Source organism: Scardinius erythrophthalmus (genome assembly GCF_964197995.2).
Source record: "Scardinius erythrophthalmus genome assembly, chromosome: 20".
Taxonomy (NCBI): Eukaryota; Metazoa; Chordata; class Actinopteri; order Cypriniformes; family Leuciscidae; genus Scardinius; species Scardinius erythrophthalmus.
In genome coordinates, this window is record NC_138240.1 from 10992827 (window position 1) to 11007449 (window position 14623).

At 37.6% G+C, this 14623-nt stretch overlaps 1 protein-coding gene across 1 annotated transcript; it reads left to right on the plus strand.

The window, feature by feature from the left end:
• Positions 1-9394: 9394 nt before the first annotated feature.
• mpeg1.2 (macrophage expressed 1, tandem duplicate 2) lies at positions 9395-12547 on the plus strand. Its single transcript, XM_081348829.1, has 2 exons — positions 9395-9857; positions 10466-12547. Exons 1-2 carry the CDS (start codon positions 9411-9413, stop codon positions 12164-12166), a joined length of 2148 nt encoding a protein of 715 aa, XP_081204955.1. The 5' UTR covers positions 9395-9410; the 3' UTR covers positions 12167-12547.
• Positions 12548-14623: the final 2076 nt, after the last annotated feature.

Below are 14623 nucleotides of genomic sequence, written 5' to 3' on the forward strand. Positions count from 1 at the left end.
TATCAGGCAAGTTTTTTTATATGCTCTTCCCAGAGCAGCAGTTAGGGAGTCTAAATAATAGACAATAATTATAATAAGCATAAAGCTTTAATTATCATTCTAATGAGAATATTGGAAAGTTCACATTACAGCTTTAACGATAACGATACACAGAGAAACAATATCATTGGAATCACTTTCAGAAGGATGTTCTCCAGCTGATGAACAATAAAAACATTAACAGTCAGTGACTTTGAAGAGCTTGAGCATTTAAAGTGGCAGACGACAAAACGGCAGCAAACACAACAATATCGTGCGTTGGTGTGGCCACTAATATAATAATCATTAGTTCTTGGTGCATGAACTGGCCTTAAGGGTTAAAAGAGGACATGATGGAGTCTTCTCAGTTAGGCAGTAGCTGTTAGTAAAGAAACTTTCCTGTTAACCAATAATTCAGCAGTGTGGCCTTTGTTACCAGGACCAAAGGCGAACCTGAAGAGTGTAATAGCAAGCATGTGACAAAATATTTTTGACTGGGGTGGGAAAAAACATAGTTAGAAAAATGCATATTGATTGATATGTATTGGAACTGGATTTGGTAAAGTATTGACGCAGAGGATGACAGCAAAAACTGAGGGTATCATTTTGGACAGGGCCAGTATTTATGGTTATAGCCCTGACTGGTCAGCCATAAGTGAATAAGTAGCTAACCAATACACACTCATGTACGTTAAGGCATACAGTACTTGGTACTGTTAATAAGACACAGAGTTTAAAAGCTGTAACTTCCGACTGTTGCAAAAATCCCTGCAGCAGATATGTGAATCAGTAACATAAAATAACAAAACAGCAAGATCCGGAGGATGTTTAACACTAAGTTTAGAACTTTTCACAGAATACAGACGAGTACGTACGAAGTGAGCTCACTTTATGTTATGTTCTGGGTAAAGTATAACTTTAAATCTGTGGAAAGCTTCCATGATATGCTGTCATTAATGCAGGCAATCATTTTGACTAGTGCCTTAGGTTGCAAAAAAAGACATTAATATAATGCATTTACAATGGAAGACGTTTAAAAGCAGAAATGTTCCGCTTTTTGCTATGATAGCACTCAAAATTACATTTTCAGTACAATGGGTTACAAGGTTGTCGGACTTCTGCTCTAGGTGGATAAACTAAATGAAATAAAATTCTGACCAATACTGATAAAAAGATAAAATACATATAAAATACCATTTATTTTTTGGTTGAAAACTAAAAACTATATCTAATAATTTACAGTATGAAAAATGGATATTTATTTTAAGATTTGTCAAAGGTGCTGTGTAGTTAAATTAATGTTTTTAAAGATTAACCTAAAAGTTATCTAAATGTAAAAATAAGAGAAATTAGCATGCACAATTAATGATATAGCTTAAAACCATATCTAATATTGTCCATTAACTGATAAAGTGATATATTGTGCCTCCCAAGGTTTTGTTATTAGTCTCATGTCAACATGTATAATTCTTGTCGCTGTACTTTTTAGTTTATTCCAGTGCAATGCCTTCTGCTTTCATAAAGAAAAGTTTTGTTTGTTTTTAAAGAATGAGAGACGAGTCCATAATATGAAATGAGGTAATACAAAGCTTAACTTCTATACAACCCTTAACATTTTGCAACCCAACCATGAGGGGTATGAGCTTCAAGCTTTATATACGCTCTCTCTCACCATGCTCACATTCAAAAGCAAAGATTAGAGAATAAATCAGCCAATTAAACCAGAATGCCATTGATTTTCTCTTTCATATCCTCAGGCTCCTCATCTATTGTTCAATTTTTAAGAGGATTTTATTGTGGACCACAGAATGAGGGACCTGAATCCCCTCGCTTTCAACCTTGTGGATTCCTCTCTCACTCTCTCCCCCTCTGTTCCTCCTCCCTCCTTGTTTCCTTTCTCTGTTGTTCATTCCAACTTCTGTCCCCATGGCAGAGCTCAACACCCATCTGAACTGTTTTGAAATTGATCAGCTTCCAGAATCCCTCCGTTGGTACATTTTGATCTATACAGTTTGCTGACATAGCCATAGTGTGGTCTGCAAAAGTTTACACAGCTGGCACAATTTTTTTGGCTTTTACACTTAAACTCAGACACACACTTAAACAAGTTATATCACCCAAGTTATATTCCTTATTTCACACTACAGTTTGGCAACACAAGACACGCAAAGGCTATGTTAAGAACTAGCGTTGTTCACACCTAAACAGAGGAACATCACGCTCACTGCTCATAAAACATCCATGAACACATATTCAGAAGTGTTTTTCAGTTTAGCTGTTTTTATCAGCAAAAAGTGCTGATGAGGGCATCCATGAGGGACATACTGGACATAAAACACTCTTGTAAATCACAGGATTTAGCTCTCTGAGGGTAAAGTTCACTAGGACTAGTAAGGAGTACTATCAAAACAATTCCAAGTAAGTGTATATCAAGTACCCTAAAAGAGACTTCAAATGTGAAATAATATGGCTTAAAATAAAATATTTGTTTCTCCCAAAATATGCAAGACATGCTACAAAAACGAACGGTGTGCTCAAACTACTGCAGTCCTCTACCACCATCAAGTGGACAATAGAGGAATTGCATACACGATACCCCATCAGAAAAGTGACCACGCCTATAGCCTAAGTGTACGCGTTATTATAGTGTAAATAAAAGGGGTGAAAGGAAAAACATGAATATAAACTGAGTGTAAACATTTGTTTAAGAGGCACTGTTATCCGATTCCTACCAGAATAATAAAAGCAGATTCGGAGTATTTTAAAGGTGCATTGCGCAAGTCTCTGAGTTTTTGCAGAACTATGCCCCCCTCTGGCAACAAATGAAACGGCAACACTGCAACTGAACGCGCATGACGTCACACCCAGTCTCAAATTCGGCCCGAATCCCTCTTATTTATTTTACTGTACAGGATTATAGAGGCAATCGCAGTGATCAGAGAAGGGCTCATTCAGCCCATCAGGCAATTGTTTAAGCATGTATGGGTTAGAAAAACGGGTATTTTTAACATGAAAAGTTGCATAATGCAATGTGTTTTTCATATCCAATCTTCATTCCACGGAGCCTGTCGCCTCCTGGGGGTTTCATGTTGAGATATGACCAGTCGAATAGCTTGCTCAACTAAGCAAGGCGTGGCCTACTAGCCTACTCATTTAACCCTCCGGCCTCCGTGAACACTTTCATTAACGAAATCACTCAATCATGGATGACTGCGGATAGCACCTTTCTACACATTGCTTCAGTAACTGAAAACGTTTGTTATTTGAGGTACTCATTCTTATTTTTTACGTTGACTGTGACAGGACACTGACACCTAGCCTATTATCTTGTCAAAACAGGCTCTGAATGTCTTTCAAAGATTTTTATGTTATGATCAGTGTTGGGTAAGTTACTCTAAAAAAAAAAGAATTACTTAGCCTACTACTAATTACATCTTCAACAGTGCAATTAGATGGCTACTAATAACTCTCTGTAAAAAGTACTGCATTACTTACCAATTACTTTCTAAATCCCATATTAATCTCAACCAGTTTAACAATAAATAGACATGAAACTGTAATTAAATTACAGAAAAATTAGGAGTAATCTTAAAGGTGGTAGGCTATCAGTGATTTCAGGCCCAAAAATATTTTTATCACATTCATCTAATCTTTCCTAACGATCCGCTAGCTGCCCGCCCCATAAGCATGCCGTCAAAAAAAAAAAAAACGCGTCTCTGTAGGCAGCCTAGGCTCTGAGATCTGCACACAAAAACAAATGGTTTAGCCAAACACTCAAAACCAAAACAAATAGTGTTCCAACCAATCACCGACAGGGGGAGGGTGTTGTGAGGTTTTGTGCTCGTGCACGGCTGCACGCGAAGTCAGAGCTGAAGAAAAAGCTGGCTCAAAACCTCACAACACCCTCCCCCTGTCGGTGATTGGTTGGAACACTATTTGTTTTGGTTTTGAGTGTTTGGCTAAACCATTTGTTTTTGTGTGCAGATCTCAGAGCCTAGGCTGCCTACAGAGACGCGTTTTTTGACGGCATGCTTATGGGGCGGGCAGCTAGCGGATCGTTAGGAAAGATTAGATGAATGTGATAAAAATATTTTTGGACCTGAAATCACTGATACCAACTTTAACTTAACTTTTTCAATTGAAAGGTAATTAAATTACAGTAATTAAAGCTAATTAATACTTTTCTAACTTTAGTTAGTGTGTAATGTTGCTGTTTGAGCATAAACAACATCTGCAAAGTTACAACGCTCAAAGTTCAAAGCAAAGGGAGATATTTGCTTTTAAAGAAATAGTTTTTTAAAGGGGTGGTATAATGCCCTTTTCACAAGATGTAAAATAAGTCTCTGATTTTCCCAGAGTGTGTATGTGAAGTTTTAGCCTAGCTCAAAATAAAAAATGTATATAGCATGTTAAAATTGTCACTTTTGAGGCCTTTTATGTTCAAACTGGAGTCAGACAAAGATGGAGAGGCTCAAGAAGAAGTGAGTCTTTCGTTCTTCTTCGGAAACACAAATTAAGATATTTTTGATTAAAAATATCTAAATTTGTCTTCTGAAGATGAACGAAAGTCTTACGGGCTGGAACAACATGAGGGTGAGTAATTACTGACAGAATTTTCATTTTGGGGTGAACTAACCCTTTAAAAAGCTATTTCTTTAAAATAAAATATCTCCCTTTGAACTTTGAGCATTGTAACTTTGCAGATGTTGTATATGCTCAAATAGCAACATTACACACTTACTGAAGTTAAAAAAGTGAAATCATAATCAACCACCCCTTTTAAGGCCGAAAACAAATGGCTGGTAGGGACTACAGGACATTCCTCCCGGGTTAGTGACATCATAACCCTAACATTTACATAAACCCCGCCCCGGGAACATGCTGTCCATGTTGAGAAGAGGAAGAGTTGTTGTAGTAGAGCACATGTGTGAGTCTGCTTAAGCTGTCGCATCTGTCTTTTCACATGCAATACAGTACGTAACAAATGCAATAGCATGCCGCTCTAGGCATCTTACAACAGTTCCCACACGAGCGATTTTATAGATTATCATGACAGAATATGCTAATTGAAGATAGTTAACTCCACATCAGCAACATAGATTCATCAACTAACCATTCAGAAACTTCCTGTTGCATTCTACATGTTGTCACTTCTTCTTGAGTCTCTCCATCATTGTCCGACTCCAGTTTAAACATAAAAAGCAGAACAGTTTCTGAAATTTTAGTGTGTGTCTGTGTGAGGTAAGCAGAGCTGCTAACACACAGGAGCTCTTGAAGCTCCGCCCTCTGTGCCGGGAGCAGCAGCTCATTTGCATTTAAAGGGACATACACGAAACAACACGTTTTTACTGACCCTCAAAAATGGACAATTTTAACATGCTGTAAAAAAAAATATCTGTGGGGCATTTTAAAGCTAAAACTTCACATACACACTCTGGGGACAACAGAGACTTATTTTACATATTGTAAAATGTCATTAAAAGGCATTATACCACCCCTTTAATTACTTAAAGTTTGTACTTGCAGTACAACCAACACTGGTCATGATCCTTGTGAACCTTTGAAAATTCAACTAGTTTTTCCATTTAAGCACTCATTGAACCTTGAAAACATGACTTGGTTTCCAGCACCACTGACTGACTCTGGAAAAACATAGCAACCTGTCAGTGATTGGAGTTCTTGTGCAAAGTTTCAGATAGGCCTATATTTACTTATTTTAAAGAAACTACTTGGTCAATAGAAATATAGAAATAAAAATGCAGGATTATAAAGAATATTAATCTTAATTTCTCTTGGTGGTTTCCTGTTGTGTGTGAGGCTGTTTGTATGCTTATGTAAAAAAAAATAATAATAAAAAAAAATTTAAACCAGTTGGGACAGTTTTCAAAGCATTTGTCTTCATTCCATGGATAAGTGAGCTGCAGACTTTCAACATTCTCGTGATCTGTGACTGAAAAGGATTAAGGGGATGCTTAGGTACTGTAGCTAGCTTGAAGCCAATGGGGCTGTCGTTAAGAACAGGTCCAGTCTAGTCACTCAGGTATCAAAGTGTTTATTTTATATCCAAGCAGGTATTGTATGTGTGTGTGTAGTTGTGTGTGTGTGTGTGTGTGTGTGTGTGTGTGTGTGTGTGTGTGTGTGTGGGAAGGTGTGTGTGTGTGGTTTCTACAAAAGAATAGAGAAATACAGCATTTTAGTTTACAATAAACAATGCCAGATCAGATTCATGGTAACTTGCCAATGTTACATTGAAATCACAGGAAATAAAGTAATTTAAACAATACATGAGGCCATCTACTCATACTATAAGCTCATCAAATACACATCTAAATAACCAAAGAACATGTCTAAGCAGGAAATATCGCAAGCATAAAAATAAATGCATTTAGGACAAACTTAAGAAATACAGAATAATATTTAAGTATCAAACAAAGGCACTTACATGGTCAATTACACACACGCAGGAAAAAACAAAGAAATGAGGAAAAACTCGGTCCTCTGCACAGTACATCCACGTGATGGCGCAGTGGATAAGACACATGCCTTTGGTGTGAGAGACCCTGGTTCGAATCCACTGTGAGACACCAATGTGTCCCTGAGCAAGACACTTAACCCCTAGTTGCTCCAGAGGCGTGCGACCTCTGACATATATAGCAATTGACCTTTCGCCGAGCCCCGCCCCCCTTAGTTACTGTTGCTACGTCCGACAAACAAATGGTCAAACACGACCAGCGCGACAGATTGCCATGACGGAAAGAGGTATACCCGTGCGTGTCAGTGACCTTTTTTGGAGCAATACCTCCGCGATATCCTCCAGATCGAGGCAAAAAGTGTTACAGTATGCAGTGGAGGGATATATTATAATATAAAAATACGCAATGAAGGAGACACGACTACTATCTACGTCTCTATCGAGGCTAATGCTTAACGTTACCGGTGTTCATACACATCATTTGTGATTATGACAAAGAACAAGGAAACAAGTGTTTAAAAGCATTGTAAGACACTTACTGTTGTGTTTTTGTGTGAAAGAAAAAACTGTCTCTGAAAATAAAAGTGCTGTCAGCAATAATTTCTTATGTGTGTTTTTTCGCATAACACGACTAAAATTTTAAATGCTGCAAAACACATGGGAGTTATATTCCCGATGCTGTAGTTTATTTGATCAGTCACAGTACATCATTAATCAAGCTTAATTTGACTTTTCAACTACAATTAGGCAGGGTGAACTGAAAGCTTTTACAATCTTTTAGCTATAACTTATATCACTGACAAAAGTATGTGGTGGATTTTCTTCCAAAAATGATTTTCTTTCTCAAATTCATGCTTCAAGTTGACAAAGCACAATAAACGAAATCACACAATAACTGTTTAACCAGACATAGCCTTAATTTGCATTTAAATAACTTTCATTGATTGTCTTTCTTAATGCACTTACCATAATATTTATTAGGGGGACAACAGATCACAAAAATCGCGGTTGAGACCATAATATTTATTAGTGGTGCAACGGATCATAAAACTCGTGGTTCAGACAATATTATGTTTTTTGAGTTACAGATAGGAGTTTTTCAGATCAGAAAAACAAAACAAAAAAAAACTTTAAGTAACTTAGCCATCGATACCACAGCCAGCAGGCGTATTTATGCCTCTTAATGTTCGACACATTTAACTGGGATTGGGGCCGTCCACACTGTTTTATCCATTGTAGCAGTAGCAGTGAAAGAACACAACTCCTCCAGACAATCTCTCGGGGTTTGTAGTGTCCGATTTACAAACGCCATGGGCGCACGCTTCACCATCTTGCTAATGTTTGTCGGACCTGCTCACATAGTAACGGTTGCTATGATGTGTGATTGGACAATGGCCGTTTTGGGGGAGGGGCCGGCGAAAGGTCAATTGTAAGTCGCTTTGGATAAAAGCGTCAGCTAAATGAATAAATGTAAATGTAATAGGGAAATGAACAGGCTAAGAGGGGTTTGGCACATGCTTTGCACCCTGCAGCTTAGGGACAAAAAAACTTCTCAACAGTGAATGTAAAATAAAGTGTATGTGTCTCGGAGCAGTTCGTGAGACCCTAACCTATTTAATGCCATTACAAGTAACTTTTAAATTCCTTTTTTTTTTCAGCTAAATATTTAATTATTTCAGTGTTGGAGTGCAATTTAGTCAAGTATGTAGGCTACATCATTGGTGACGATAGCAATCTCAGAAAAAAGGTACAAAAGCTGTCACTGGGGCGGTACTCTTTCAAAAGGTACATCTTTGTACCTAAAAAGTGCATCTTAGTACTTTAAAGGCACATACTGGTACCAAAAGTTTACATATTAGTATCTTAATAGGACCCAGTATACAGGGGGCAGTAGTGTCCTAATGGTTAGAGTCAGACTGGCAACCTGAAGGTTGTGGGTTCGATTCTCAAAACTGGCAGGAAATGACTGAGGTGCCTTTGAGGAAGGCACCTAACCCCCAATTGCTCCCCAGGTGCCACAGCAAAAATGGCTGCCCACTGCTCCAGGTGTGTGTCCCAACGGTTTGCAGTGTGTACAATAACAATTATTATTATATGGATTAGTTTTACGATCTCTTTCTGAATTTTTTAAGCGACAAAGTGGTAGTTGCTTAGACTGTCATTGAAGGGACAGAAAGGATTTCATTAAAAATATCTTAATTTGTTTTCCGAAAATGAACAAGAGTCTCACGGGTTTGGAACGACATGAGGGTGAGTAAATCATCAGGTGTAGCAAACATGTGAATTTCATAAACTCAGTGTTTCTGGACAACGGTTTGTTTAGAGCATAATATAGCACAGAACAGACATATTGCACTAGCCTGTAGTATACTTTGACAAAACCTTCATGCTGACATTTTCTGTGACGACAACACAAAGGAAGTCAAGAGATAAAACCTTTTTAGATCTCTTACAGTTGCACAACGTGCAGAACTTCGGAGATTCCCAACAGAATGAAACTAAAAGTTACTTGAACTAGGGGCTATATTAAACAGTAAAAACTTGGATGAAAGTTTTTGTTAAATACTTTCCTTTCTTACAAGTTTGTAATTTTGTAATTACTTAAGATGACAGTGAAGATGAATAGTGAAGGTTTCTTGTTTTGTTTTTTTTACTACTTTTTTTATCAGTTCTTTAACTCAAATTATCTGTGAGTAATTGGTAACAGTAAGTGAAACTGGTTTAAAGTTAAAACACAACGTTCATAAATTCTTCTAAAAAATGCAGACTATTTCCTTCATTTGGGAAATTTTGACTAAGCTTGTACAATAGTGTCTTATCTTGAATATGAAAACAAAATTTCCCAAGACCACACCTCCTGTTAGTAAGATATAAAGACAAACATTCCCGAGGAGAGAAGCAGTCAGTGCCCCACACCACCATGAAGCCATTGAGCCTATATACTTTACTGATCATTTTCGTCGCTGTCTGCGAGTCTAATGCGTTTATTCGACCAAGTAATGGCCTCCGCGAATGTCGCATTAACTCAACTTTAACAGCACTAGAGGTGCTCCCAGGTGGAGGGTGGGATAACCTGCGCAACATAGACATGGGACGGGTGATGAACTTGAGCTATTCCCAGTGCCAGACCACAGAGGATGGACTTTATCTAATCCCAGATGAAGTCTTTGTTATTCCTCGGAAAACAAGCGAAGTGGAAACTCACTCTGAGACCATCATGTCATGGCTGGAACAGAAAAGCTCCACATCAGGATCCATCAATGCAGACGTCTCCTTCCCTCCTGTACTAAACGGAAAATTCTCTGAAGAAAATACGCGCATGAAAACACACCAAGTGAGAGGCAATTCCGTAACAACACGAGTTCAGGTAAGTCAGAAAAGTTTTGAAATAGGCTATCCAAAAATAGTTACAGCGTAACAGTCTTAATTGTTCTCTTGGAATGTTTTATTATGCATCAATTATTAACATTCATAAAGGAGATATAAAATGAACACAGAACGCTAAATTGTTTGTCAAAAGGAGCGCAATCACAGAACGTACGCAATATGCGTAAGTGAAGTTGACATTCGCAAGCGCAACGCTCGCTTCCAGTTTCATTTCACGTTAAAGTGAAAATCTGGACTGGTCATTATGTTCACGTCATAATCTGAGGATGTGTCTGTTCAAGTATATGTGTTGTATTGACTAATATTAATATGAACACAAAATATATTCACAAAATGAGCTTTTTAATTTACTGTTATGCACACACACTAAAATAGCCTATATCAGACAGCATTTCTAATTTAATTGAATCTACTTAATTTATAAACTTAATTAACAATGATAATGATATTTCCTCTAAATCAATGAGAAAACAATACCCCAGTCAGTTGCTCATATATTTCTTTATTTTTTACTAAAAAAGAAAAAATCTAAATTGAACAAAATTATTTAATTTTAATTGTTTTGTCTTTTCTTCTATATTTTCTCAGGTACGCAACCATCTCTACACTGTTAATGTATATCCTGACTTTACTCTGGACTCCCGCTTTGCTCAGCAGATAGTGGAAATCACAGACGCTATTGAGAACAATCAAACGCGTCTGGCAAATTATCTGTCAGAGAAACTCATACTTGATTATGGTACCCATGTCATTACAAGAGTCGATGCCGGTGCCTCTTTGGTCCAAGAGGACTATATAAAAAGGTCTTATGTCTCTAACAGTGAGTCAGACAAGTCTTCTGTCTCTGCATCAGCAGGCTTGAACTTTTTTAACAAGGTTAACTTTAACTTTGGTAGCAAGGAAACCCAGGAAACCTCTCAAACCCTCAGTTACCAGCAAAACATTACATATTCGATAGTTCAGAGCCACGGTGGGGCTTTATTCTACCAAGGCATCACTCTACAGAAGTGGCAAGAGAGCACGCAAAACAACCTTGTGGCTATTGACCGTTCTGGTATGCCACTGCACTATTTCCTCAATCCATCTGCATTTCCTGATCTTCCAGCTCCAACTTTACAAAAACTGGCCTTGTCAGTCCAAAAGGCCGCAGAGCGCTACTACAATATAAACACCATTCCAGGATGTGTAGATCAAAATTCCCCAAACTTTAACTTTCAGGCCAATGTAAATGACAAATCCTGTGAAGGTCCCGTCACCAATTTGACCTTTGGTGGAGTTTACCAAAAATGCTTTCCACTTGCAGCAGACGGGAATGTCATCTGTGATGAGCTTGCGCAAAAAAATCCGAACACTGGTGACTATTCTTGCCGCCAACCGTATGCTTCCTCTTGGTTACACTCAGAGACAGTAGAGCAGAGTTACAATAAATATGAGTGCCATAGGAAATGTCATTCATGCTGGTTAATTTTGAGCTGTTGTGAAAATGTATGTGGAAATACTTACTACGTCCGTAGAGCAAAAATTGACACTTACTGGTGTTCCACAAATCAGACAGTCCCTCCATACTCTGGATACCTCTTTGGAGGTCTATTCGGACAATCTTTACAAAACCCATTGACCAAATCTTATGACTGTCCTCCTAATTTCTTTGCACAAGTATTTTTGACTAATGGCATGATGATTTGTTTGAGCAATGACTACGAGGCAGGAGCAATATCTTCTGTGCCTTTTGGGGGTTTCTTTAGCTGCCAATCTGGCAACCCTCTTGCAAGGGACGAATACCGTTGTCCACCTCAGTACAGCCAACATCTTGCTGCCATTAGTGATGGCTGTCAGGTATTGTACTGTGTCCAATCAGACGAGTTTACTGGTGGCCAGTTAAAACCTATTCGCCTCCCACCATTCACAAAACCACCTCTGGTCAACATGATGGCGACAAACACTGTAGCTGTGATGACAGAAGGTGATCGAGCCTGGCTAAGGGTTGGAGGAACCAAACAATGGAGACTAGCAAAGCCTGGTGAAGTCAATCAAATGGCCACAATGTTCGATTCGTCATCTACCCAGATGTCAGGAGGTGAAAAGGCTGGTGTTGCCTGTGGTGTTATGACTGTAATCGCTGTTGTGGTGGCAGGAATTGTCCTCTTAATGAAACGAAGAAGGAGGTTTTCTCACTTCAGGTCAAGCAGGGGGTATGAAGAGATCCACAATGATGGCCAAAGTGCTGTAGAGAGTCAGAGAGAGCAACAGAATACAAATGAAGACCCTACTCAAGCTCTGTTACCTTAGTTGTGTTGGAGTACAGATTTGTGAATTATTCTAAGAGTAAAATCTTGATCAGCTTTTAATCAAATTTCACAATGATGTGGTGGGATTTACAACACAGCTTGTGTAATGAAGTATTTTGTATTTTTGTACATTATTCTGGTCCAGGGGTTTAATGAGAATATATGTGTGGTTAAATTTGTTCAGTGTGCGTTTAGCATTCTGTGCATTGTTTTGTACTTGTGTTGTTTTCATTTTTTAAAACTGGTTTTGAGAGTGTTTTATTATGACTTGACAAGTCATGTGAGTCAGGTCAAGTCAAGTTTTTGTATTTAGTCTGGTTTTTGTTATTGTTCTTTTTTATATTTTAATAAAAAAAAAAACAACTGAGTGAAAGTGGATATTACTGGTGTTTTTTGTAAATTTCTCTGTTAATGCACAAGGATGACATAATTTTCATATAATCAGAATGTGAATTTTGGGTGGTCTTAAAGTCAAACCAAAATTGAATTGGAATAAGAACTGCAATATTCCATAAAAAATAAGAATTGATCATTTTGATTTCATGGTGACTTTAATTGGTTTTGGGGAAAAACTATGCATAGGGTGGTATAGCAACAACATGTATAGGTATAGCCTATAAATATTCATCCCATCAATATAGACTTACACACCACAAATAAATAATCAAAACCGTGAGACAAAAACTCATGCCTATAAATAAATTATTTTCCTGAATCCTCACAAAGTCAATAAATAATCCACACACTAAGCAAGCACATACTTTTTTTTTTAATTAAAAATAGGAAAAAGCTATAGTATTCAGGTCTATTGTCTGAAGTTTCTTCTAAATAACAGCATAGCACTTTATGATTCAAACAATTCTATTCAACATGTGGTCTTGATAGCAAATAGTGCTAACAAACACACACAAAAAATCAAATACTTCCTTCATGCCTCTCATAGTAAAAACATTAGTCATAGTGGCTTGTTTGTGAGGGATATGGTTACGTAGGTTATGAGTTATGTGGGAAACACATCACACATAAGACACAACACACTTAAATACACTGCTTTTCAGTACTTAATACACATCCACATATGCCGTTAAACGCCAGTTAGAACAAGGAAGAGAGAGAGACACAAAACTGTATACAACAGAGGTGGACAAAGTACACTACTCACTACGTGAGTGAAAGTACAGATACTGCTGGTCAAATATTACTCAAGTAAAAGTTGTAAAGACAGATTTTTACTTAAGTAAAAGTACAGAAGACGTACTCGTTTTTAAAAGTACTTAAGTATCAAAAGTAAAAAGTAAATGTCGATGCATTGTTTTATTATTGTTGCATTGTTGTATGTAATACTTACAGTAGCCTACCTTGTGCCTCTGAATGGGATTCTGACGTCAACCCGACTTGTGTTTCCAAACAAAATGCAACCCCTGCAACCAAAATCATCCCCTGACTGACGTTACTACTTTCTACTCAAAGACCTTGACAGAAACGTAGTGGAGTAAAAAGTATGATATTTGTCTTTCAAATGTATTGAAGTTAAAGTAAAAGGTTTCCAGATAAAATAATACTCAAGTACAGTAGCCTACAGATACTCAAAAAGTGGACTTAAGTAGGCTACAGTTCTCAAGTAAATGTACTTTGTTACTGTCCACCTCTGGTATACAAGAGTAATTCATGAACCTGCATGTTTTATTTGTGTGTGTGTAAAATGCATTATCATCCTATCTTAATGATGATTTTAATGTCTCTAGAGGCCAGATAACATTCTACATTCCAACATGGACACTGATATGAAAGTGATGTTTTGAGTCACCATTACCCACCATGCCTTTGAACCTCACAGACAAACTGCAATACCACTAAGCTCCAGCAGATGGCAGGGTCTCCTAATATTACAGCACGAAGGAACTACCAAACAGCATTTTGTCACTCATGAAACAGATTGCGTTGAGCGTTTAATGCACACCATAGAGTAGCCTACATTACCGAAATAATATAGCAAGACATCTACTGTAAGCTACTACATATTTGTGTCATGCTATGATTCCAATTCTGATTTGTAAAAACAAAAGGGTTTCCCACTCTTTATTCTATCACAATAATGTCAAGTGAACTAAATGTAGCCTATGTTAAACTAATTGCATTGATGGCACAGACTTGACATTTTAGCACTGGCAAAACTGTGAGCTGCTATGAATAAACATCTCTTATTTACTCACTGAACAAATAAAATTGGCGTCACATTCTGAAATGGCAAGCTTATTTATGGTCAATGTTTTCAGAATGTGCCATGTTTTGGTAGCCAAATGCAGGAGCCGCCCATTTTAACAATAACCCAAGTAAGAACTCAACCCTTTTACACTGAATGGAGGTTTCAAACACATCTATGAGAGTTTAGCAGAGAAACAGCCTGAGGCTGTTGGAAGTACATGTTATTCAAGACGACAGTTAACTAACCAAGCAC